The 27122-nt window shown below is 38.8% G+C and overlaps 1 protein-coding gene across 1 annotated transcript in view; it reads left to right on the plus strand.

The window, feature by feature from the left end:
* Nucleotides 1–304: 304 nt before the first annotated feature.
* Nucleotides 305–27122, plus strand: part of TAC3 (tachykinin precursor 3) — a 47038-nt gene continuing 20220 nt past the window's right edge. Inside the window, exons 1-2 of the mRNA XM_075199423.1 lie at nucleotides 305–413; nucleotides 5896–6072. Of these exons, the coding sequence (XP_075055524.1) occupies nucleotides 5962–6072 (111 nt within the window). The 5' untranslated portion in view covers nucleotides 305–413; nucleotides 5896–5961. The remainder of the gene's footprint in view (nucleotides 414–5895; nucleotides 6073–27122) is intronic.

Raw genomic sequence — 27122 nt, forward strand, 5'->3', positions numbered from 1 at the left:
TAAATATAAAGCAGAACCAATACGCCATTTATTTCCTTGCAAGAGATATACATACTACAATAAAATGACAAATGAAAATAGGTTCTATAGAAAATGCAACAACACAGAATGAATGGAGAAGGAAATGGAAAAATCAAGACAAGAGGAAAACATGAGGAGAGATAATGTACAGTATATAATATAGACAAAATGCTGGTGAGAGAGAGACAGAGAAAGAGAGAGGCAGAGATTAGTCAAAGGAAGATAAATAGGATGAGTTACACTGGAGTGAGGGAGAAAAGGATTGAGTGACAGGAACATCGCATCATCGAGGACTCGTGTCTGTATTTAAAGGCAGAGATCGCTATTCAGACTCCTCAAGGCATCCACAGCTCTACAAGCACAGAGGATCAGCGTGACTCTAGCACTCACAGGTACAGCAACAACTATCACATGTAACTACACTGTAACTGCAAGCTTAGGAACTCAAGTGTATTGCATATAAATTCTATTTTTTCTTATTCTTGCTGGCATTGCAATAGGAACTGTATGACATTTACTTTATAGTGTGTTATAAATGTGGATAGGAAAGTTGTCCAGTTTTGCTAACATAAGTTATTCACCACTGTGTAATCACGAAAGGGAAAGGTGCTTTATTTTCACAAATTAATGTGGACAATACCTAAAACAAATTGAATATTTGCATAATGTGATACCAAACGGAACTATTTTTTGTTCAATAGATCCAAATTAGTGAAGAAAATTTTTATAAATTAATTCAGTGCATATTTGGTGAAACTGAATAATGTGTTTTTTACAAAATGTCCAATTTTTTCACCTTACCATTATAACTACTCAGAATACTCATGATATGTTCATTTTTCCAATTAGTATCTTGCACTCATTAATGAATGAGAATATAAGGTAGCCTTGTCTTATTTGTGCATTACAGACGCTGTACATTTAAAATGATTATACCATCTTTCTGCATAATCTAATAACTCACAGAACTTTTAAATCTAAGTGTAAAACAAAGGACACCTTATCATTTATAAAACTGTGTCTCTACCTAAGCACTGATTTATGACAGAGTTTATAAATCTCATTGTAACTTTAACTATATATTTCTTACTAAGCATTTGAGTGAAATACAAGGTTACAATACTAATCTATGGAAATACATGTAACAATATTTTTGTTTCAAAAATGCATTGTGATAATGAAGAAAGAGAGTGATTAAATTCCTATTTTTCAATGGAATGTGACATACTATTTTGATAAATATTAATATTACCGTAGTTCAGATTTGTATTTTATGCAGTATTTAATATAGTGTATCACCCTATACACAATACTGATAAATGTTTTAACTGAATGCATTTTTGTAAACTGGTGCCGTGTTGTCCTCCCTGCATGTAATTCACCCCAAAATTAAGTGGTTGAGCCCTGGAGTAAAAAGGAGCATTGATAATATGTATACCATACAATAAAATAGACCTCGTAGAAAAGAAACTCATGCAATTTATAGTCACATATGTATTAATAGCTGTAACAACTTTGATTTCAAAATAATGGAAACTTAAACATACCTTGACAACATATTGAAAAAAAATGTAGATGTATAGAGGGAAATAAGTAATCTGATGGTGAAGGCATTGACATGTACTGCCCCTCCTCAGCTTAACCTGGAAAAACTATAGTGCAATAAAGACTGAACTTGTTATAAAAATTCCCTTGTGTTTGGTTGCACTCAGTGACATATTCTTAATGCAGACCTTTAGGGTGGAGTCCTTGTTAGACTAGCTGTCATTTTGTGGAATGTACTAAATAAATGGTAACTAGAATCTGATTGGTTGCTATAGGCATCATGTCCACTTTTTCAAACCCGGAGTTTAGTAAATATACCCCTAATCCTTTAATACTTTCAGTTCTAGTACTCTTTTGCCAACACCTAATAATATATGGATGAAAGATGAAAAAAGATAATGCCAACTAACAATAAGTAATTATAAATGAGATAAGTTACATAAGCAAATATAGTGTACTATATATTATGCTGCATCTTTTATATAGGTAACATCAAAGCACATCTTTGAATGTAATGCAGACTATAGATATGAGTGGAACATAAAATGTAGATCCTTTTCTTAAATGACTTGTGAGTTAAATAGTAAGTGTGGGAAATGGGAAAAGGACTGAGTAGCTTTAAAGTAGGTTGAGTACTACAATGTTCTCAGAACATGTAGATGTAGTGGATATAAATAGAAAAGTGGAGCATATATGAATAGAAACAATAAGATGCCTAATGTCATCCCACACCATGGGGTATAGATTCTAAACTGTGGGTTTGAAAAGTGGAGATGTTGCCTATAACAATAAATCACAATCTAGCTGTCATTTTGTAGAATGTACTAAATAAATGATAAGAAGAACCTGATATAGGCAACATCTCCACTTTTTCAAACCCGCACTTTAGTAAATATACCCCCATATTTTTTCCTCAAGGGGGAGATACTCTAGCCATATCTGATGTGAAACATCACATTTCCTTTTCAATGATTAATGACAATTTGGTGAAAACTACATTGACATCACTTAGAAACTAATAACTTGCACCAAACAGTTGCACAATACAACACTAATATCAAGTTACAATAGGCGACAATCTGTAAAGGACCATCCTGATAGCTCTACAAAAGTGCAGTACTTTAGAAATTGCTTAATAAATACCCAGAGCAGCTAAGCTTTGTATCCTCAGCTAAAAGTATCACAAGCCTAATTAAAGAACACCATGATGAAAAAGTTTTCTTTTTTCAGATTTAATTAAAAACTCATACTAATTGGTGCTATGGGAAGAAGCACACATTTATTTTATACTTGTATGCAGTGGTCAAAGTGAACATTTAGATGTGGTGGTATAAAAAATGTAATAGGAATGTAAGTGAATGGAATTTAATAGTTTTACAATGAAGGCAGTAGGAAAAGTAGCGGTATGGCACACCCCAACTTCAACCACTGCCTGTGTGGATATGAAAGTAAATGGTTCATTATACCTAAGACATAAGTAGATTTGAAAAGTTATCCTGTGACATATCAAACATACAAGTAAGTGTCCTGATAACTTGACAGGAGGTAAGATATGTATGCAATTGATGCAACTTTTTTTTATGTATCTCACTGTAAGTGTTTGTGGTGCATTAGGATTAGTCATTTTAGATCTAGTTTGGGTTATGTTACTGAAAGAGTCTGTTGTGCAAGGGAAAAATGCTTAACTCACAAAACCTTTTCTCAAATATTGTTAAGCTCTCAAAATATTTGCATATATAAATGTGAAAAGTAATAATATATATGTTATATAAAACGTCATGTATTTTATGTTCAGTTGTCATTTAAGAAGAAGAATGCTAAACCACCATTCCTATCACATTAGACACAACCAGCTTCTCTCTGACAACCCTGCACAGTGCAGATTGTATTGTTGGTTGTTGTCACATCTTTTGTAGTGTTGTGCATTTAATATTTCTTACTACCTCTTCTTATTTCTATATAAATATAAAGAATTATACTGTGGTGTCAACTCAAACACAGGGACAGAATACCATTCATTTATTTCTGAAAAAAAGTAGATTGATGATTAAAGATGCCTATATAGATTTACCTCTGTTCTTTAAAAGACCATTAGTCCCATATAAAGAGACTATTACGGAAGACCCCCAGATAGCAGTGGGAGCAGTCCCAAATGCTTCTGATCAGATAAAATGACAGTGCTTGCAGCTAGGGGATCCTTCTCAATGCAATGAAAAATAAAAATATTTTGACTACAGTAATAAATATATATAAATATATATTAGTTTTTAAAAGCATATTTTGATGTCAAATTTGTTATATTTGCTGAATACAGTAAGTAATCTGAGCTAAACGGTCCAACGGAAGATGAGGGATCTGGGGATTTACTTAGTAGAGGGCATTGCTCTATGGTTGTCCTTAGTACAGTTAGCAGTGTGACATTCTCTAGTAACTTACCAATGAGCATAAATATACAGAGAAATATGATTCTCTCTGTGCAATAATATACAGTATGGCTGTGTTTTACTGAACCTGAACAGAGCACAACATGTAAATACACATTCTTCCCACCACCATTTTCATGTATTTTGCTCTATGTAGGTTTCAATGAGAATATTTTCGTTTTTGTTTTAGCCTTTTAGTCTATCCAAGCAAATTTTACATTTTGTATTGGTAGAATATTATGATATCTGTATTTTAACTTTATGGGAATTAAATAGGCAAAACAATCAAATATTAAAACCATACACAATAGTTACTTTTACTGATAGTATTCCATAAATTTAGTAGAAAATATAATCAACTGCTAGCCTAAGCACAGTAATATACTTTATTCCAGGCCTGAGACTGTTATATGAACAGAAATAAATGTATAGATTAGATTATGTTTATGTGTGAAGCCAATTTTCAAGCATTAAATCTAAAGGGGTATATTTACTAAACTGCTGGTTTGAAAAAATAGCAACCAATCAGATTTTAGTTGTCATTTATTTAGTACATTCTACAAAAGGACAGCTAGAATCTGATTGGTTGCTATAGGCAACATCTCCACTTTTTCAAACCTGCAGTTCAGTAAATATACCCCTATGTCTACATGGGTGATTTTTAGTTGCACATGTATGTGCAATTAATTCATAAGACAAATTACGTAAGCTGTATCCAATAAATTCCTATAGCCCCTCAGACTAACTAGCGGCAATGCTTTCCTGGATCCATTGATTACAGGTATATTTGGCTTGTTTGATTAATCACACATAAATTGCATGTAGTAGTAACCAATATAAGAGTGGTAAGATCCATTTCAGCATTGATCTATTAGTAATGCCTTCCTTGGAAGACTCATTTTTGCCTCCAACGCAACCACATGGGTCTACCTACCTGCAAGTCTATAGCAACGTTACAGGGAATGCTCTTTAAAAAAGCAGAAGTTTCAGCTTTTCAGCTTTAAACTTTAGTTTCAATGTTCATGTAGCCAGGAAATGATTATTATCTCCGTCACTGGATCCCAAGATTGTCACTGGGCATCTTCACAGTGCACATCTGCACTAATGTGTTAATAATATCAGTCTAACAAGGATGGTCTAAAGCACCCATTATAAAACCTTAAGATTTCACCTAAAAATCAATTTTCCATGGTTTTGCCATTTAATAGCTCATATCACTCTCATATTATGAATAAATGATAGACGGTCTAAACCTCATAAATGGGCTTGTCAGTTCTAATCATTTAAATATATTGATTTCCAATTATAATTTTGTTTGTACAAAGGACAACAAACTTTGTAAATGAAAGTTTGCCGGTGCGTTTATGTCACCACTAATAAGTTGTAATAATATTAATAATTCTATTTGCAGTCTAACAAAGTCTTTCTACCTCTCTCAAATGAAGAGCCTTCCTTAAAGTATGCCCAGTCAACTCCTCTTTTGATCATTTAAATATCATGTTCTCCATGTCATCAGTTTCCATTAACTATATTGTCCTTTGCCAGTGGACAAAATGTATGTCTACCTATTCACAAACTCACATTGCCTCGACCAATCAAGCACATGTCATAAATATTCAAGACTGGCTTTTATACTGTATATGACAAATAACATAACATAATAAATAATCTCACAATACAGTGGGCTTTTTTTTATCCGGAAATGACATGGTTACAGAACCTGTGATTCCTGTGCCTCACTCGGTATGACTTAAATATATAGTAACTCCATTTCTTACACTTATTATTTAGCTTAGTACTATATTTGTAGATCTACATAAAGTACAAAACTCTTTTTCAGGAAAAGACAGGTAGTCTGATGTTTTATAGTTATAGTTTATCAACCTATTTGATTTTTAATCAACAGTGACTGCTTGGCTGTTATCCCAAAAGGTGACATAAGAAGATCTGCTAACCCAGTGTCATTGATAAGATGAAGAATTCTGCAGTTGGCCTTGCAATTCTTTTCCTGATGGCAGTGAGAACATGTCGAGGAAGCTGTCTGGAGCCACAGGACGCTGACGACTCAAGTGCACAGTTCAAGGTAGGGCGCAAAGAAAGTAAAAAAATATTATCAATAAGTGTTCAGAGTGTTTGTGAAGGAAAACGCAACTGAAGCATGCAGGGCCAGTGCACCCCTACACTTGGAAGTGGGGCCCCCAAATCCGCTGCTTCTTACCTTGGCAGGCAGGAGGTGGGGGCGTCATCTTCAGATTCTCAGACTGGGAATGTGGTGATTGGCTGTTACATCGTAGCCAAGTGCCAAACTCAGTGTTACACTGACATGGAGGAGCAACAGCCAACAGTTTCACATTGGAGAGGCTGCTCTCTGCTTCTCCTTCATGTCAGCAGCCAATGTGTGTGGGTCTACGATGGCATTAAAATTACTGGATGAGTGATATTATGTCACTCATTTGGTGTTTTAGGTGCCCTAGGCAAGGAACATTGTTACAAAGTACTGTAATGTATTTATAAGAACACAGGGAATGGGATGACAATTCAGTATATGTGGTGGTAATGCTGGTCATATTAAAAAAAGATTGCAGTGACAGAGATTATTAATAGGCCTATTATATTCAGTGTGCTATTGACTGCTTCACACTTTACGCTCAATGAAGATGTGATTTAAATGGACAGAGCTGAAAGATGTTTAATACATTATTATTATTATTATTATTATTATTATTATTATTATTATTATTATTAATAACCTTTATTTATATAGTACCAACATATTATGCAATGCTTAATCATTCACATCAGTCCCTACCCAGATGCAGGTTGCAGTCTAAATTCTCTTCCACACATATGTTGTCCTACTAGTATGTTTTTGAACTGTGGGAAGAAGCTGCAGCTCCTAAAAGAAACTCTTGCAAATAGAGGGAGAACATTGAAACGCAACAGTGCCTTTATTGGAACAGAGCCCAAAGCCCCAGTGCTGCGAGGCTGGAATGCTATCCTCAATAATGTAGTGCAGTCTGCCTGAGAGAACATACAAATTCCACAGAGATAGAGCCCTGGTTGGAATCGAACCAATGACCCAATACTATCATAGGAATATGTCTAGACATGTTGTAAAGTGACCTGATTTAAATTGGAATTAGTACTAGTCTAAGTCTAAGAAGTCTAAGAAGTCAAGTCTAAAACAACTAGAAATTATCAGATACAGCTTATGTGATTTGCCTTTTGAATTAATTGCACACACATGTGCAACTAAAAATCACTCATGTAGACATAGGGGTACATTTTACTGAACTGCAGGTTTGGAAAAGACAAGTGACCTGGATTCTGACCCAGAAAAGATTTGGTGTCAAGAAAAGTATACTTGATTAATTTATTTAGGCAATTTCTAAAAACATAATATTACATCATACAGCAATACTTACTATTGCAGCAAATGTAAAAGACTGAAGAGCATTTACATACAAAATATGCAGATAGGCATCCCATTTAGTTGTGTGCAAAGATTCCAATTTGTTCATCTAATGCAGTGGTCAGGGAACAGGGGTAAATTACCCCAAATGGGGTAAAAATGAAATTCCTAGGGATAATGCTGCCAATTCACATGCTGTCAGTTGGATTGTAAACCCCTTTGAATGTGAAATTGCTGTTGTACCAGAAGAGCCTCAAGGGTTGGCAGAGGCACTTCTTGAGCTTTGACGCAATAATGTATTGCACGTATTGCATTTGAAAACAAAGCAGATCTGTTATATTTTTGGATGTCAACAGCTGCAAAGGCATTCAAAATTGCACATGAGGAGGCAGTTAAAAAGTTGCTGCCTTTTGCAACAACCTACCTTTCCGAAAAAGGATTTTCCACTCTAACGAACATAAAAACAAAGCAGAAAAATCGATTGGTCGCTGAAGACTGTATCCAAATTGCTCTGACATCAAAATGCCCCAATACTAATGCTCTCGTATCAAAAATGAAGCAACATCATTTCTCCAAAATCTGAAGTTTTGAAGTTGAAGCTTTCAAAGAAATTTTGAATAGATTCAATGAAATTTTGAATTCCAATAATTAATAATATATGATTTCCTTCCTTTCAAATCAAGGGGGTACCGTCGGCGTATCTAAATATATTTGGGGTAAAAGGTAAAAAAGTTCCCTGACTCCTGATCTAATGCATACATAGGTACACATTATGGGGCTGTTTGTGGGACTGCAAGCCCAGATGTGTATAGAGTTAATTGTCACTTCAAAGTCTAGCCCATCATTTTTTGGGACATTCTCTTCATTAATTGCAACCTTTTCTCCTAAAACACAGTTTGAGCCTCATTCATGTCTTAAATAAGTAATGGGAGTAAATTGGGACTGTCTTCATTTTGTGTATCCCATTTGTAGTATGTTTTTTAAGCAATTGGTAGAAAAGCACTTCAATATATTCTGGCATGCAGGAAGTGTGCCATATATTTTTGAGATGGTGTGAAATGGAAGCCATTCTGTGGGGCACGTTTTGTAGCTCTCTGCTAACCCAGGAACATCTTCTAAAGTGTCTATCGATTATGCTAATAGAAACATCTTATGCCACAACACAATGTACATGTACATTGGTTGATCTACACAATATGTGCACTGCCCTTACAGATCATGTCTATGTAGTCCTCTGTTTGCCTGGTAGGTGGTGGTGAGGTATTTGTCCATTACATCTATCTCTGTAGTACATTTGGGTCCACCACCCGGCTGTAGTCTCTCCCACCTCAGGTTTCAAGTATGTAAAATGCAGATACAGCAGGTGTACTGTAATTTCATGAAAATAAATTAAATAACAAAAAAAATTAAGTAGCTCTCTATTTAAGACTTCCAGCTTAAGTCTTCAGAACAGTTCATTTTGACAGTAGTTTCACCAGGCATAAAAGTTGACACTCTCACATAGTGGGGCTGTCACCCTATTTCTCATTCCTCTGACTCTACATCATACCTCCAGATACCAGCTCACCTCACTTTTTGGGTTACAGTCTTGAGCATCCTGGGGTTCTCTCAGAATGAGCACCCGCTTCACACTCCTCAACTCACATGTAGAACAGGTTAGTGGCATCTATAAGGTTAGTTAGACATACACATTGTTCAAACTGGAAGTTTCCTTTTATGGTACATTTGACTAGGGTCAGCTGATATCAATCTTTATCTCCTGCTAAAACATATGATACCACTTTTAAAGTGGGCAGAAATAAAACAACTGTATCCATTCATAGCATTTGGATTTTCACAACATCAGGGGAGGCTCAGTCTGTCATCTATCGCCCCCCTGGACCATACCAACAATTTCTTGAACACTTCTCTGCATGGCTCCCTCACTTCTTATCTACTGATATCCCCACCATCATCATGGGTGATTTCAACATCCCTATTTCTAATCCACATTCCAATGTTGCTTCCAAACTACTCTCTCTAACCTCCTCACTTGACCTCTCCCAGTGGATTGAATCCGCTACTCATCAGGATGGCCACTGTCTTGATCTTGTTCTCTCTAGACTATGCTCAGTTTCTCATTTCCTAAACACTAATTTCCCCTCTCGGATCATCACCTTATTAGCTACTCGTTCACCCCCAGTTCTTTACTCTCCCTAGTGTCAAACTCTTCCAAGCCTCCTCACAACCGCAGGAATTTCAACTCTATTGATTTTCAACAGTTTTCCACCTCTCTCCAACACCTTCTCTCCCCAATTTCTACATTCTCCTCCCCTGATCGGGCAGTACCCCATTTTCATCAAACCCTAGCAACTGCCCTGGATCAAGTGGCTCCAGCGACACTACATACTTCGCGTAGAATCTGTTGCCAACCGTGGCACACTACAGTAACACGAACTCTACAAAAACTTTCTCATAAAGCAGAACGTCACTGGCGTAAATCTTATGCCTCTAATGATTTCATCAGATATACTGATATCTACCACTCCTATAGAAATGCTCTGGACACTGCTAAACAAGCATACTTCCGATCTCTCATCTATGCTCAGGCTTCTAACCCCAAACGCCTCTTTAACACATTTAACTCTCTTCTGAATCCTCCTGCCCCAAATCCTCCAACTAACATCAGTGCACAGGATCTTGCCTCCTATTTTAAGGACAAAATTGAGAAGATCAGGCTTGAAATGGTATCATCTCCCTTGACAGGCAATCGGCTCAATTCCTTTGTAGCACCCTCTGACACTCTCTCTTCATTGGATCACACAAATGAAGAGGAAGTTTCTACTCTCTTCTCATCTTCCTACTCTACCTCCTGTCCTCTTGATCCCATTCCCTCACAAATTGGTAGATCCCTGTCTCCTGTTCTCATTCCCCCTCTAACAAAAATCTGCAATCTCTCCCTTTCTACTGGTATTTTTCCATCACTATTCAAGCATGCAGTGATTACTGCCATTTTAAAAAAACAAAATTCTGACCCTAACTCTCTCGTAAATTACCGCCCCAGCTCCCATGTCCCTCCAGGCTTCTCGAGAGAATTGCCTACACTCGCCTCACACACTTTCTTACAGCAAACAACCTGTTGGATGCTCTTCAGTCAGGCTTTCGCTCTCAACAATCCACAGAGACTGCGCTGACCAAGGTTGTCAATCATTTGATCACAGCAAAAAATAATAACCATTACTCTCTTCTAATTCTCCTGGATCTCTCTGCTGCATTTGACACTGTTGACCACTCTCTCCTCATACAAATGCTACAATCCCTAGGTCTTGAAGGTACTGTCCTATCCTGGTTCTCATCCTACCTATCTAATCGCTCTTTCAGTGTTAATTTTTCTGGATCCACCTCTGCTCTGCTTCCTTTATCAGTTGGAGTACCACAAGGCTCAGTCCTAGGTCCTCTGCTATTCTCTATCTACACCACTTCTCTTGGAAAACTAATAAGCTCCTTTGGATTTCTGTATCATCTGTATGCGGATGATACACAAATTTATCTATCCTCTCCTGATCTTTCACCATCTGTGTTGTCTCGCGTTACTGACTTATTAAAGTAATTCTATCGTTTTAAAATAAGCATTGCCCACTCAATTGTATGTGTTTCCAAAGCACAAAGTGATTTATTATAGTAGATGTAAATAGTCAACAATTCAATACATTATTATATTATGATAAAGTACAGTACAGTCAATACCAAAAAGATAAGTACATACCAATGCTATCGCATGCGCTCGCTGCGCACCCCGGGACCCGGTGGACAGTATATCTGTTAGAATACTGTGTCAGATTTGACTGAGGCTGGTGGGGGATGCAGCTATTATATATATACAGTCAGTGTTTCATTGTGAACAATAGAGATGACGTAGCTTGCTTCTATAGGTCCAGACGTTGGGTGGTTTCAGGGTAAACAGATCATAGGTTGATTCAATCTAAGCAATCCAAAGGTGGGGGTCGTCTCTCCAGGGGGTCTGCTCCTTTCATAGCCAGCATCATACAAAGGATTATTCCCTAATATCAATAACTAAAGTACGCAATGTGCGATCTCTTCGCCGACTGCACCGGACAGCTGCTGATGATTAGGGGATCAATATGATATCAGGCATGACACCTTTCCTATAACCTAAACCTTTAATAACACTAAAGTGTACATATAATCATACTATATATATATATATAGACTAATAATAAACCAAATATTATCTGCTCATAAATTACAGTGTAACGAAACCAATATGAATATGAATTATATAAATAACTAAATGTTGTAATGCGAGTGTGTGCGTGCGTATTTTACCGTGCGATAGCATCACGCCACGTGTTACGTGGCGTACGCTTCGCAATCGCACGGCAAACCAATATTAAACTGATATACTTTCGTTCATCCAATTATACGACTTCAACAGTCTGTCTTTCTGCCATTTCATCTTGGATGTCTCCTCGCCAACTTAAACTCAATCTTTCAAAAACTGAATTAATAATATTCCCACCCAAATACAGAAGCTTCCTGCCTGACATTTCAATTTCTGTTGATAACATGACCATAAATCCCACCCCGCAAGCTCGTTGCCTAGGTGTAATCCTTGATTCACAACTGTCATTTATTCCCCACATCAACTCTATATTTAAATCATGTTACATACATCTAAAGAACATTTCCAGAATACGCACATATCTGACACAAGACACCGCAAAAACATGAATTCATGCACTCATCATCTCCCGCATCGACTATGCAATTCCCTCCTTACTGGTCTTCCCAAAGTCAGACTTAAACCTCTACAATCTATTTTGCATGCAGCGGCTAGATTGATTTTCCTTACTAACCGTTTTTCCTCTGCTGAGCCACTCTGTCAGTCTCTACATTGGCTGCCTGTATTTCAACGAATCCAATATAAAATTCTTCTACTAATACACAAGGCCATCAACAAAATTGCACCGACATACATTTCCTCACTTGTCTCAAAATATCTCCCCACTCGACACCTCCGTTCTGCACAAGATCTACGTCTCTCCTCCACTCTCATCACATCCTCCCATTCTCGGTTACAGGATATTTTCCAGGCTGCACCCACTTTGTGGAATTCCCTCCCTCGCACAGTAAGACTTTGCCCTAGTCTTCAAACCTTCAAGCGTTCACTGAAAACCCACCTCTTCAGACAAGGTTATGATATTCCTCAACCACCATCTTAATTTCCCTAGAATACCCTATTACCATCCTCTACACAGCTAATGCAAGACAACAACCTCTGACCAACAGCGCAACACACAAAGCCCACTCAATACTTTTACCTTTGCGTTCTAGCTGGTCCATTGTGCAATATGATGGAGCACATGCCCTTGTGTTTCTAACTCCCATTGTCCTATAGATTGTAAGCTTGCGAGCAGGGTTCTCTTACCTCTTTGTCTGTATGTATTACCCAGTATTGTTTTATCAATGTTTGTTCCCAATTGTAAAGCTACGGAATTTGCTGGCGCTATATAAATAAATATTGATGATGATGATGATGAGTGTGGACAGTGCTGCCTATGAAATTTTGAGAGAAGGAGAATGAAGCCAAGAGGGAAGTCAAAGATTGTGTTGTTGGTTGGTCTGGCTCCTTCCACATCTAACTAAGAAAAATAATATAAGCATACCTTGCTAAGTGCGATCTTGGTGCATGGAGCAGCATGGTGGCTAAGTGGTTAGCACCTCTGCCTCACAGCACTGATGTCATGAGTTTGATTCCCAACCAGGGCCTGTCTGTGTGGAGTTTGTATGTTCTCCCCGTGTTTACGTGGGTTTCCTCTGGGTACTCCAGCTTCTTCCCGCACTCCAAAAACATACTGGTAGGTTGATTGGCTGCTAACAAAATGTAACACTAGTCTGAGTGTGTGTTATGGAACTTAGAGTGTAAACTCCAATGAGGCAGGGATGGATGTGAATGACAAATACTCTCTGTACATCGCTGGGTGGTGCTATATAAATAAATGGTGATGATGATGATTAAGAATGCACCTAGATTTGCACCCATATGTCAACAGAAGATTTCATTTTGTGGGACAGCATTATTGAAATGAGAATCAAGGGTTGAAGAGGATGCATTTGTTTTCTAGAAGAGTGCACAGAAATCCCCCCCACCCCCACTAAACAACTTCATTTTAACACATCTTCGGAGCTGCAGGAGATCTGGCCTCCTCCTCTACTTTTTTTTTCACTTTCCAGGCACACTTTACATTATTAAATATATATTTTAGTCTTTGCACACTGTGCATTTTCAGGTGGAACTGCAAAAGTAGGCACATCCCTTTTTGGGGGGTACTTCTAACAACTGGAAAGTTGGCATGCACTGTGAAATGTACAAAGCATACAGAAATGGGCATTTGCGTAAATACCTATAAGGGAGAGGATTCATCACAGCAGCAACCCTTTATAACAAGGCCTCCTCATGCTTGTAGACCTCGCTCCTCTTTGCACACCACAATTCTTATGTAGCCTCCTAATGCCGGTACATCCTCTCCTCTGCCAGCTCTGATGGCGGACACCCACCTCGCTCCTTTCCTCTTGCCCCCACTTTCTGGCATGCTCTCCTTGTGCCATGCCGCCACTCCTCCTCTGCCACTATGACAGGGGTTACATATAAAAGCAGATCAGGTCAGCGTTTTTTGCAAAATAACCCTTTTGTAGTTGTGAGTCCAACTGATGTGGAGGGATAATGGTGTTAAATGCACTTGTATAGAAGATACACATACAAGTTCACACATCCAAGAAATGCAAATAAAACACATGGCAAAAGGCTACATTCCATTTATGAAAATTAATACAATACATTACAATAACTTACTTTTACGGGATGCCAAAACACAACGTAAAAAATATTTTTTCTGGTTTAATCTCTTTTAAAGCAGAACATGTAGCTACTTTTATTGAGCAAAATATATCTGATTTGATGGATTACTATTATTATAGAGCTGATCAAATATTTAGGCACAATATACAGAAAATGCATTACATTGTTCCAGCTTCTTAGGATCTCAGATGTGCAGTTTAATTTGAAGGTTTAATTAGCATATTGATTATGCTGTCTGAACAGTCAAGTTCAAATTCATTAGTGCAGTATTTACATTGATGGAAGTTGTGGCTTACCTATGCTCTGACACCTTATGCCCAGATGTGTCTAACCCTTTCATGACCAAGCCTGTTGCTCACATTTACGCAATAAATGGGTTATACAGGAATTAATTTTATATTACTTAGTCTATTAATGTGAATTTAATTATTATTATTCTTTATTTCAGGGAATACAAGGTTTTCTTTTGGTATAAAATAAATAATCTCCTTTTACAATAGTTATATGTTTTTCACATAGGTAGTGCTACCTCACAAAAAAAAACTTAATTTACTATGCAACTTCTAGTCTTCATAGGGAAGCCAAATACTAGGTTTACTTTATTAGTTGTTTGGTTTACTTATGGTGGCTATAATAAAGTGAATGTACAGTATATATATGTTATTGTGTGTTTTAAACATTTATTTCATTAGATCTTTTAGTACTTGCTAATTAAAGAGGCACCAGTCTGGTCAGTACGGTATGTTCATTATAATCAGATCACAGGTTAGCACAGCACAGACCGACAGGCAGTGGATTCGAGTTGACAGACCGGCAGGCAGTGGGATTGGGTTGACAGATGGGTAGGTAGTGAGTTCGGGTGACAGACAGGCAGGCCAGCAGCATGATTGGGTTTGTGGGGCTAGGCTCCACAGTGATGCATGATCTAATTAGAATTAGAGATGTTCACTGACCCCCGTGTGTTGGTTTTGGTTTGGATCTGAATTAACTTTATGTTTTGGTTTTGGTTTTGGGAAAACTGCCCTCGTGTGTTTTGGTTTTGGATCCCAATTTTATTTTTCTAAAATCCCTATTTTTATTTCAAAAATCACATAATTTGGCTCTTTTTTTGTTCCTACATTATTATTAACCTCAATAGCATTAATTTCCAGTCATTTCCAGTCAATTTTTGTCAAGTGACAAGAACACTACTACCCCTCCTGTATGAGCAATGGCACTGAGCAATGGTACTGGAGACTGGAGAGTGACAAGAACACTGCTATCCATGTTTCTGTGTGAGCAATGGCACTGAGCAATGTCACTGGAGAATGGAGAGTGACAAGAACACTGCTACCACTTTTTCTGTGTGAGCAATGGCGCTGGATCTCCTGGGGAGGGAGGTACTTAAGGAATCCAAAACCCGCGAGATCCGACAATGCAACAATGACGCATTGCCTCAATTCAGATCCTAGGATGCACAAAAGTACTGAGCCCTATGGCGAGCCTACTCGGATCCCCTAAGTTCGGCATCTCTAATTAGAATGTGCTGGTAGTGCTAACCAGAGTGGCACCCGTGTAATTAACAAGTACCTTTTCTCTTATTTAGGGGAGTCACAATTTACTAAATTTGCATTGCAAAATCATGTGTTAATATGCTCAATTAGCATATGGATTAAGTTGTCTGAACAGCTAATTTCAAAGACATTAATACAGTAGACACATGGATATGAGTTGGGACTTACCTCTGCCATAATCCCTTTATACCCTAAAGTCTTTAACTACTTCATTACCAAACCAGTTTTACACATTTACGCCTTTTTATGTTGAGGTGGGTTACCCTAGAATTAATTTTATATTACTTAGTTTATGCCTGTGAATATAATTCCTAGTTTTATGTTTTGCTAACATATAAGAAAAAAAATTCCCTTCACCACAGTTCTGTCCTTTGATCTTTTTCACCTATCTTACAAATATAGCTCTACATTTATTCTGCAACTTCAGATGCATATAGAAAATCCACAAACTGTATGTGTATTTTATTACAAGTTTGATCTATTAAAGTCGCCCATAATAGAGTGGATGTTTATATTTGAGTGTGTTTTTAACTGTTCTTACACTTTTATTTTAATTACACTTTGTTTCCTTTTTATCAGTTAGAGGAGTCACAGTGTATTTATTATTCTCTTTGTAATTATTGGAACTTTATTAAAGCTCACCTTCAATACTGGACCCCGAGGCACTTTCTGCTACACTCCTATACGTTATCTATCGTTTTGCCCAGGACACATTACACTGCACCCATTGTACACAATCCCATAACTAAATAACCCTGATCAAATTAAACAATTGAAATAACAGGTATTTTAATATAAATTGTTATTCAGCATAAGTTAGTTCAATAGGAAAATTAAAGAGGGGTAAGCAACATGTCTAAGGTTCAGTAATTCATGTTGGCATGTATGTTACCCAGAACACAGGTGAAGAAGTCACTGGCTGGCTAGTAGATGCAGAAGTGAAGCTATAGCTGCGGTTGCAGAGTACATATTTTGGATCACACTGCCAAAAAACTCTTTTAATTGTTCCTGGCTAATACACGGCAATCAAGGGCTTCAGTGAGAGCCTGGCTCCAGTAAAAAGAGTGAGGGTTACCGGTGGTAATCGTATTAACCTTGCAGGTTAAGTGTTTAAAGACTTAACCTGCGGCCTCCAGACATTGCCGCTTAAATTAACATTCATCTAAATCGTGCTGACGTGAAATTAAAGTGCCGGAGACATGTGTCTTCGGAATCACTACCTGTCAGCATGCCGCTTGTATCGGAAATCTGGAAGTTCTGTTTTCACGTAAGTCTCTTTTTTATTGTATTCGTTTTTGTGAGAATTCGTTTTTTTTCTGTAGGAGTAAAGGCTGTCGGAATTATCATTATCGTTAATATGTACCCAACCCAGGTTACCTCTAACCAGCAGGAGAGCACTACATGTGCTTGACAGAGCTAACCAGGAAAAAGGCTACAACTCTTAGCAGCAACTCATGCTAAAATACTTAGAGGTCAATGTTGAAATATCATTCTTCAAATGCAAATAGCTTACAAAAACATACACACACCAATATACTTTAGACATCTGCCCAAACTGAGATAGTTAATTTAAGCATGCACAGGTGACTTGGTCTCCCTGTTTCCACAGGCAGAAATCCTCAAAACATGAGCTGTTGGGGGTGCAGGAGGACTGAACTTAAGAAACACTGACTTAGAGGTTCTTCTGTACATACAAAATATATGAATATTATGATTGCATCCATCTGGCTGGTTGACATCCCCGCTGTAATATCAGAGCGCCTAGCTAATTCAGCAGGGCATTCTAGATGACAAGCAAATAACCTGCCCCTGTTATTATTGTTAATAACACTTATTTATATAGTGTCAGCATGTTCTGCAGCACTTTACAATTGGGAACAAACAGTAATAAAACAAGACTGGGTATAAACAAATCGACAAAGAGGTAAGAGGATCCTGCTCGAAAGCTTACAATCTATACGAAAATAGGAGTCTGATTAATTGAGTGGTACAGATTTCATATTGGACCAGCCAGATTGCAATGGGAATAAGTGCATAGTGGGGCTATAACATCCAGTCACACAGCAATGTTGCTTGAGTATAGAAAATTAATAAATGTAAGATTTGTGTGAACTGTGTCAATGGGCTGTAATCAGGTAGAGCAGCTTAGGGAAGTTAAGAAGGTGGTTCAGGGATTTGATAAACTTGCCTAAAGAGGTATCTTTTCAAGGGACATTTAAAGATTTGGAGGCAAGGGAAAAATCTTGTCCAAGGTATCAGACGCCGTCCCCGCGCCTCCTCGCTAGTCGGGGACGGACGTCTGATTGCTATGGAGCGCCCCGTTGCTAGGCAACGGGGGTGCACAATCGGGGCATCCTGTCGGCGGTCAGCGCGTCTGACCGCCGAGCCACTGCCCACCAATGAGGAGTCACTACTTCCTATAAATGGTCTGCTCTGACACCACTAGGGTGCCAGAGCAACTAGTAGTTACTAGCCTCTAGCGTTTGTTCTATATATATATATTCCAATATATACTCTGCATTGATTCCTGTGTACTGACCCGGCTCTCTCTTACCTCGTTTTGGATTCTCCTTTTGTCCAGTATTATACTCTCCGGTTTGACTTCGGCCTGTTGACTGTTCTCCTGCTTCCTGATTTTGTACCTTATCTGCCCGCACGGTTCCTGACTCCAGCTTGTATGACCACGTATATATCTCCGCCATCTCACAGGTAGCTCCCTGGGAGGGCTGCGACCTACACCTTGTTCGCCGCGAAGTCCAAACTTCCTTGTGGGGGTCCCTGGTGAAGACTGGCGGTGTGTTAGACTCCGCGCCTCCTAGTGTAGCAGTGCCAATACTTGCAGGTGCCACAATCTTCCTTGTGACACAAGGGATGCAAATCCATAGAGGGAAAGGGAGCAGGTAAGTAAGGAAAAGATGTGCAGAGTGGAGGGGTCAAGTAGGGAGATATTTTGGGACAAAAGAAGATATATATGTTGTGCAGTTTGGTTAATGGCTTTATATGACAGTAGAAGTATTTTAGATTTGGTAAAGTACAGCAACCAATGTAGGGACTAGCAGAGCAGAGCAGCAGTGGCAAAAGTTTTGCGAGGAAAATTAGTCTCAATGCAAGAGATTATAAGTGCACAAATTGATGTTTTCCATTCATTATTATTTATTTATGAAGCACCAACATACTATGCACTACTACATACTATACATTGAGGGGATCATGATACAAATACGTTACATACAATAAGATGAAACAGAAGGTAAAGATGGCCCTGTCCAAATAAACTTACAATCTAAAAGGTGAGGGGAACAATTGAAATATATGGTAGTGGAATAACAATTATTATCGGTTGCAGGGAAAGTGTGCGTGGTTATTATCAGCCACCAGAATTGCATCAGTCATTAGCAACATGCATTTTTGTGCAGCTACACGTGATACTGTTGGAATGAGGAAAGAAAGTGGAAGGTGGAGACATGAAAGGTGAACTAGTCATTGTAGAAATCTTAACAGTCAGTGCCAAAGGAGGTCGGCTGGCAACTGAGGGAGAGGGCATACACAGACGCACCCGAGTCACGGCACCGTGCTGTGGGGGATGGAGCTTAATGGTGTGAATTGGGCATAAGGACGAGACCATCTCGGGATCTGGGAGAGTGGCTGCTCATTCAAGAGGACACCCCGAGTTCAGGAGTTTCCCAAACATTTCAAGTATGGACTATCCCTGACCATTTATATTAACCAACCTCCTTTTTGTTTTGGTTCTGGAGAAGGCTTTGACTGCATGTAACATGATTTGGCTACCAATTGAATGTGGGAATGAAAAACAGATGACCCATAGGCGGGGAGCTGGAGGGGTTCGCTTTATTGTCATAGTGTCACAGCAACAGAGATGTCAGGTACTTAGCATCTGTTAACTATTGGAAAACCAGTATATAGACTGAACATTAATTTCCCATATATGGGACTGTCATTTTGACACACTACCTTTTATTCTCTATTGAGTCATCTTATAATATTACTTTTCATACTATATTGCTTTTCATATCCACATACATCTAATTATCTTTCTATCCAACGTGAAAGTTGATAAATATTTCAAAATAGTGCCATCAAGTTAATATTCAAAACCCTCCCCCAGCAACCAAATTTCATATAACCTATTGTGAGTTAGGAAAAACTTAAAAATAACAAAAAAAAATAATAGAAAAAATGGCTTCTAGTGCAGTATATTAGCATATCCCAATTTGTGCAAAACATAAATAGTGAATGTGCAAATATGCCTCGAACCTACGTGAATAAATCTTATCTCATCCAAAAATTGCACAGCTCCTCGACAGCACCTTCTTAGTCCTAGATGAGACTTTCTTATTTTTTCTCAAACGAAGAGAACCTAAAATAGTGTAGTACATTCCAAACATATACTTAAAATAAGTAATACATGTACATCAAATTAACAACAAAACAGATTATCTGAGGATGATCTCTCCTTCCAGCTCCCAATTAAAGAGATATAGTAAAATCCAAGGAGGAGTCCTAGTCAAATCTTATAAAGGAGTCACTAACAGTAGGTCTGGACCATCAAGGGGTCCATTATCTTGCACTTTGATACTTTCTCAGGGGGAAAGACCCTTAATATACTAATAATCCTAAGATATTTATACAGTTATCTATTAAATTAATAGGTAAGTGCACGCGCAGAAGAATACAAACTCGTCCGGCGTGTGTATTACTAGGGACATACTTCCTGGAATTCTTTCACCACCTTCTGCCCATAGAGCAGTGCACCACTTCCGCCCCTTCTCACAATCCTGGTTATACTGTGCGCATGCGCATCCCTTCCTCCAAATGTGCTCACAGTCTCCAATGTACATATATGCCCATACTTGGCAATATAAGAAAGAAAACTCGGGAACTAATAATAAAAGGTATTTAGATTACCTCTCAGGTACTCAAGTAAAAATACATGTATATAAAAATGCAATAATACATGAAAGAGCAATAAAAACAAGATAATTCATATTTTAAGACAGGTACCCTTTCATGGAGCATCATTATTAAATATCTTATCATCAATATTTGCCCAAAGATGTTGTTCACAAAAAATAAATAATAAAGAACATACAGTAAAACAAATATATCACCTCTATTCTTAATACTATAAAACAGTCACCATAACCTAGAAGAACACCTATTCTACGTTAAAAAAGGGGCACTCTTGTATCCTTCATTAAGACCCTGTGGTGACATGGTCCCAGATACTATATACAACACATTCCACATTGAGATAACAATCTGACATAACTGTGAGTGGACATAGATACTGTCTTTTGTGCAAAATGTACCCTATTAAAGGTAAAGTTGCAACATTATACGTTTTTTCCTTTTTTATTATCCCATTTTAGTAATCACTCTCTGCAAAACAAAATACTGCTTAGTATGGGTGCACAATTACTAAGAGACACCCTTGCTCCACCTAACTACTCCCATTGGAAAGTGTAATATTTTGTTTCTCAGCAAAGTCATCTTGCCTTTTTGTGTTCAACAAATGCTGGCACTTGGAATACAGCATCATCGAATAGGAGTTTGCCCTGTGCCTTGTCTTATTAGTGTGTTGCAAACGTCCTGGTATATATTTCATTTGCCATCCATAAACCTTTGCCTCTGCATAATACATAATAAATTGGATAAGCAATATAGTCGGTTGCAACTACATTGGAAACCTTAAAATGTATATTGGACATATTGTGACATCAAAGCATTGCACACTATGTAATAAAATATTGGGAGTTTCTTTTAACAATATTTGCAGTACCATGTCTAATATTGTCTGAAGCACATTTAAAATCCCCTTGTCCTTCCCCCCACACATCCCCTGCCATTATCCTCCTAAATTATTTAGTAGAGCTCCTGATAGAACTTTTAGACAAAACACTTGGGGCCGGATTCATTAAGGAACTTAAATTAAGAAGTTTCTTACTTAAGACTCCTGGACAAAACCATGTTACAATGCAAGGGGTGCAAATTAGTTTTCTGTTTGGCACATAAGTTAAATACTGACTGTTTTTTCATCTAGCACACAAATATCAACTTTAAAGTACACTTTAAAGTTAAAGTACACTTATTTGTACACTTTCAGTGTACAAATAAGCTATCAAGTATGTGTATGTGCTACATGAAAAAACAGTCAGTATTTAACTTATGTGCAAAACAGAAAACTAACTTGTACCCCTTGCATTGTAACATGGTTTTGTCCAGGAGACTTAAATAAGAAACCTCTTAATTTAAGTTCCTTAATGAATCAGGCCCTAGGTGAATATATCTGTGTACATGACAAAATCACAGAAATACAGGTTGCACATATATCATATATCATGTTTATGTTAAATAGAGCAGTACTGTCCACATTTTACATGATGAATATATATTTTAGAAACATTTGCTGCACTAAATGCAATAGTAACCCCAATATTTCCAGCACCATCTGTTAGAGGCAAGCACTGCTTTTGAAGCTTGGGATAGCACAGGGTAACATGCTATACCTTTGATAAAATTGTAAGCATGTCACTTTTTCTAGATTGCCAGTTATGATACAGTGACAGTGTAGCATAACTTCATATTTCTTGGTTTTACGGTACTTTGTCTCTTTTGTAAAAAGAGCGATTGAAGAATGAATCATCGAGTTTACTATACAATTTCTTCTTAAATCATATTTAAATTGTTCTGGTGAAGTCATGTATTTTTGTTTATGCTATTTAGATATAATGGGTAGAAATTTGCCTGACAAGCGTTGAACCAAAGTACTTTAAAAGTCAGACTAAGCAATGCATCCAGATTGTTTCTGCCTGGTATTTGGACTCAATGGAGGTCATTTATGAAGCAGAAAAAAGTAGCTTAAAAGTCGTTCCTCTCCTTTGTGGCTTCATGTGACTATTTATGTGCAGGAGCTGATTGAGAGGGGAAGGAATTTCTAATGCACGGGGCTGGCTGGCTATCTTTAGGACTTTAAATTGTGAATGCAGTAATGTGCTTAACTGTTCCCATGGCTGCAAATATGAGATTTTGTTATCTTGGATGATATTTTTTAATGGACTTCAAGGATGGAGACTGTGTAAGTTTGGGAGATAATCTCAATTTACCGGGTTTTGCAGAGTCTTTCTAGTCATGTTTTACACTACCTTGGTGGAGGCAATAATGAGGCCTCGGCCTCTACTTTCATTTTCTTATGTAAATTAAAAAAATCAAAATGTAGGATTGTAAGACCTTAAGTAAATGTAGCCTTGATGTTTCATGTGCTGGGTTATTTAACATATAAAGAAGGCTCCAACAATCAGCAGTAACATTAAGAAGAATGGTCCAAATGTGATAGCAGTCAGGACTACTTTTACCAACTTGCACCCTTTTATCATGGCCCACAGGCCTGCAAAGTGTCAGGCAAAGTGTCTCAGCGGAGGAACATGAAAAGTAGAGCCAGGGTTGCTCCAAAGTAAGCTCCTGATGGACAAACAGGATTATTTGTGCATAAACATATGTGCCGAGTCTCTGCTTTATCTCCAGATAATTGTTGCTAATAATATGAAAATTACATACGTCATATGGAGAATTGTGTCACTTAAAGCACTAATGAAAATCTGAGCCATGCCCTCCTCATCCCTTGTGTCACCCACCAGTATATTACAGTCCCATTAACCTCCATATCATACAACCTGTAGTGTACAACATTTCCCAACAAATAGCATGTTATACAGGTAAACAGAGGCATCCTCTCCCTACTCTGCAGATCAGTGTGATCTGTATGCAAGGAAGTACTAGTCTGGTCAGATAAGTGACTTTGATTACGTCATGAGTGTCCATTTGGCGTTTTATGTTTTTTATTACACTATATTACTCATACTTGCCAACATTTCATTATTTTTTTCCGGGAGCTGCTAGTAGGAGGTAGGCGTGTAGGGGGCGGGGCCCCAAAATTGCGTCATTTTAGCCCCGCCCCTGTTACATAATGACGCAAATCGCGTCATTTTACAGTGGGGGCAGATCAGGGAGATTGCCACACTCTCTCGGGAGTCCGGGAGACTCCCGCAAAATGCGTTCCGGGAGAGTTGGTAAGTATGATATTACTACACCATATGGGTGTTTTTTGTCCTGTGTGCATGAAACGGAATCATTGTACTCTAGGATGATATAGAATAAGCAGCATTAGAAGAGGAGGATATTACTGGAGTATGATTGAACATTGGTATATATATATATATATATATATATATATATATATATATATTTTAAAAAACAAGATACAGCAATTGGCGCTTGTAACAAATCACCAATAGTCCAGTATAAAGTCTATGTTCTTTTCAGTAGACACTTCCCATGTGCAGGCGGCTGCCAATCCTCTTAACCAAGCGGTGTAGCATGGAAATAACCTATAAAAGAAAAATGGAGGAGGAGGCGCACAATAGTGTAGTATATTTATATAATGTTGGGATCACACCAGAACCCACAGTAGAACCGGAAACACCAGTGGAGAGGAAACCAGGAAACCAAAACTGTCATATATCATCCAATATAAGATGTAGAATACAAGTTACAGCTTATTGTGAGTGAATTTGCAAAATTTCCATATATTAAACACCCAGGACACACTTATGTAGGTGTATGCGTACCAGATAGCAAAACTTTTAAGCTTAGTGTACGTAGATATCCTTCATCTGATCATAAACGGGTCACACGACTGGATACATAACTGTCAGCCTTGCAAATCCATGTTGAATCTGAGGTGTCCTGGCTTCACAATTTCCAGAGGGCTGGGGGTAGCAGTAAAACACAATAACCATAGGCTTAGGATTCTATGGTTATTGGGTTTTTGCAAATTCACTCACAATAAGCTGTAACTTGTATTCTACATCTTATATTGGATGATATATGACAGTTTTCGTTTCCTGGTTTCCTCTCCACTGGTGTTTCCGGTTCTACTGTGGGTTCTGGTGTGATCCCAACATTATATAAATATACTACACTATTGTGCGCCTCTTCCTCCATTTTTCTTTATATATATATATATATATATATATATATATATATATATATATATATATATATATATACTATCATTTTGTAAGTGATCAGTCTGATCCTTTTTATTATATAAAAGCTAAATATAAAGCATACCAAAGAAAATATACTTATCTTGCAGCCATCAAAATCAGCCCTATGTCTTTAAGATGGCTCTCCCTCTGTATAAATAAAGCAGTTACTTGCATTAGAAAACATTTCTTTACATACTTATTGCACACATGTGACGTACATCATAAAGTCTTAGGATAGCCATATTTTGTTATGAGAGCATTAGAAAGAAAAAACATTTTTCTACACTTAATCCAACAAGTAGGCTAAAGAGACATTTGCTATATTTCATACTAATAATTATAATGAATTCAAATATAAACATATATTAGACGCTTCATACATAGACGCTTCTGACTTTGCCACCTTTTTCTCTTCCAAAATTGAGGCCATCAGACTGAATATCTGCTCTTCCCCTTCTCCCGCCTCCCTCTTTGCTTCACCTCCCATTAACACCCAACTCTGGTGCTCCTTCTGCCCTACAACAGGTGAAGAAGTTCACTCTCTCATTCAGTCCTCTCCACCCTCTACCTGCCCTCTCGATCCCATCCCCTTTCACCTCCTTCGCTCTCTTTCTCCCACTGCCTGCTCCTACCTCGCACACCTTTTCAACCTATCACTCTCCTCTGGGGTAGTACCCTTCTCATTTAAACACGCTCTCATCTCTCCTATCCCCAAGAAACCCAATCTCGACCCCACATCTCTTGCCAATTATCGCCCTATCTCTTTTCTCCCCTATGCCTCTAAATTACTTGAGCGGATTGTCTGTAGCCGCCTAACCAGGCACCTCTCGGACAATTCCCTCCTTGACCCTCTCCAATCCGGCTACCGCCCCCTCCACTCTACCGAAACGGCCCTGGCCAAGGTTACTAATGATCTCCTATCGGCCAAATCCAAGGGTCACTTTTCCCAACTCATCCTCCTTGACCTCTCCGCAGCCTTCGACACCGTGGACCACCCCCTCCTGCTGCAAACTCTTCTCTCTCTCGGCCTCTCTGGTTCTGTCCATGCCTGGTTCACCTCTTACCTCGCTAACCGCTCCTTCTCTGTATCCACGTCTGGTTCTTCCTCCTCCCCCTACCCTCTCGCAGTAGGAGTCCCGCAGGGCTCCGTTCTTGGCCCTCTACTCTTTTCCCTCTATACTTCCTCCCTTGGTGCTCTCATCTCCTCCTTTGGCCTTCAGTATCACCTTTATGCTGACGACATTCAACTCTACATCTCTTCACCTGATCTTTCCCCCACCCTCCTCGCTCAGGTATCTGACTGCCTCTCCGCCATCTCCTCCTGGATGTCGGAGCGCTTTCTCAAAATCAACATTTCCAAAACTGAACTCATTGTCTTTCCGCCTCCCAACCACCCATCCCACCATGACCTCTCCATTGTCGTTAACAACACTACCATCTCCTCTGTCACCCAACTCCGCTGCTTGGGTGTCACCCTTGACTCCTCTCTCTCTTTTGCCCCCCACATTCATTCCCTTGCCCAAGCCTGTCGCTTCCAACTGCGCAACATCGCCCGCATCCGTCCCTTTCTCTCTCAGGAGGCCACTAAAACTATCATACACGCACTCATCATCTCCCGCCTGGATTACTGCAACCTCCTCCTCACCGGCCTCCCCCACTCTCGTCTCTCCCCCCTCCGCTCTATACTCAACGCGGCCGCAAGACTCATCTACCTCTCACGCCGCTCCTCCTCTGCCTCCCCTCTCTGCCTTGCCCTTCACTGGATCCCCTCCCCCTACAGAATTCTTTTCAAACTCCTCACCACCACTTACAAGGCTCTCTCCCACTCTACTGCCCCTTATATCTCCAACCTCCTCTCCATTCACACTCCCGCCCGCTCCCTGCGCTCGGCCAATGACCGTCGCCTCTCCTCCACTCTGATCACCTCTTCCCATTCCAGAATCCAGGACTTTTCCCGTGCAGCCCCCCTTCACTGGAATGACCTCCCTCTCTCCCACTCTGTGCTCCTTCAAACGTGCACTCAAAACTCACCTCTTTCTCAAAGCCTACCACCCGTCCACTTAACCCCTATCTCCTCCGCTCATTCTCCCCTCTCTCCCATTGCCTCAACCGGCTCCTCTTGTGCCTGGTCTGTCAACCCTCCCTTAGGATGTAAGCTCGAATGAGCAGGGCCCTCTTCCCTCCTGTCTCCTTACCCGTTCTTCTGCTCCGTGTCTATTGCATCTGCCTGCCTGGAGTTTC

Source organism: Mixophyes fleayi, chromosome 2 (assembly GCF_038048845.1).
Source record: "Mixophyes fleayi isolate aMixFle1 chromosome 2, aMixFle1.hap1, whole genome shotgun sequence".
NCBI lineage: Eukaryota > Metazoa > Chordata > Amphibia > Anura > Limnodynastidae > Mixophyes > Mixophyes fleayi.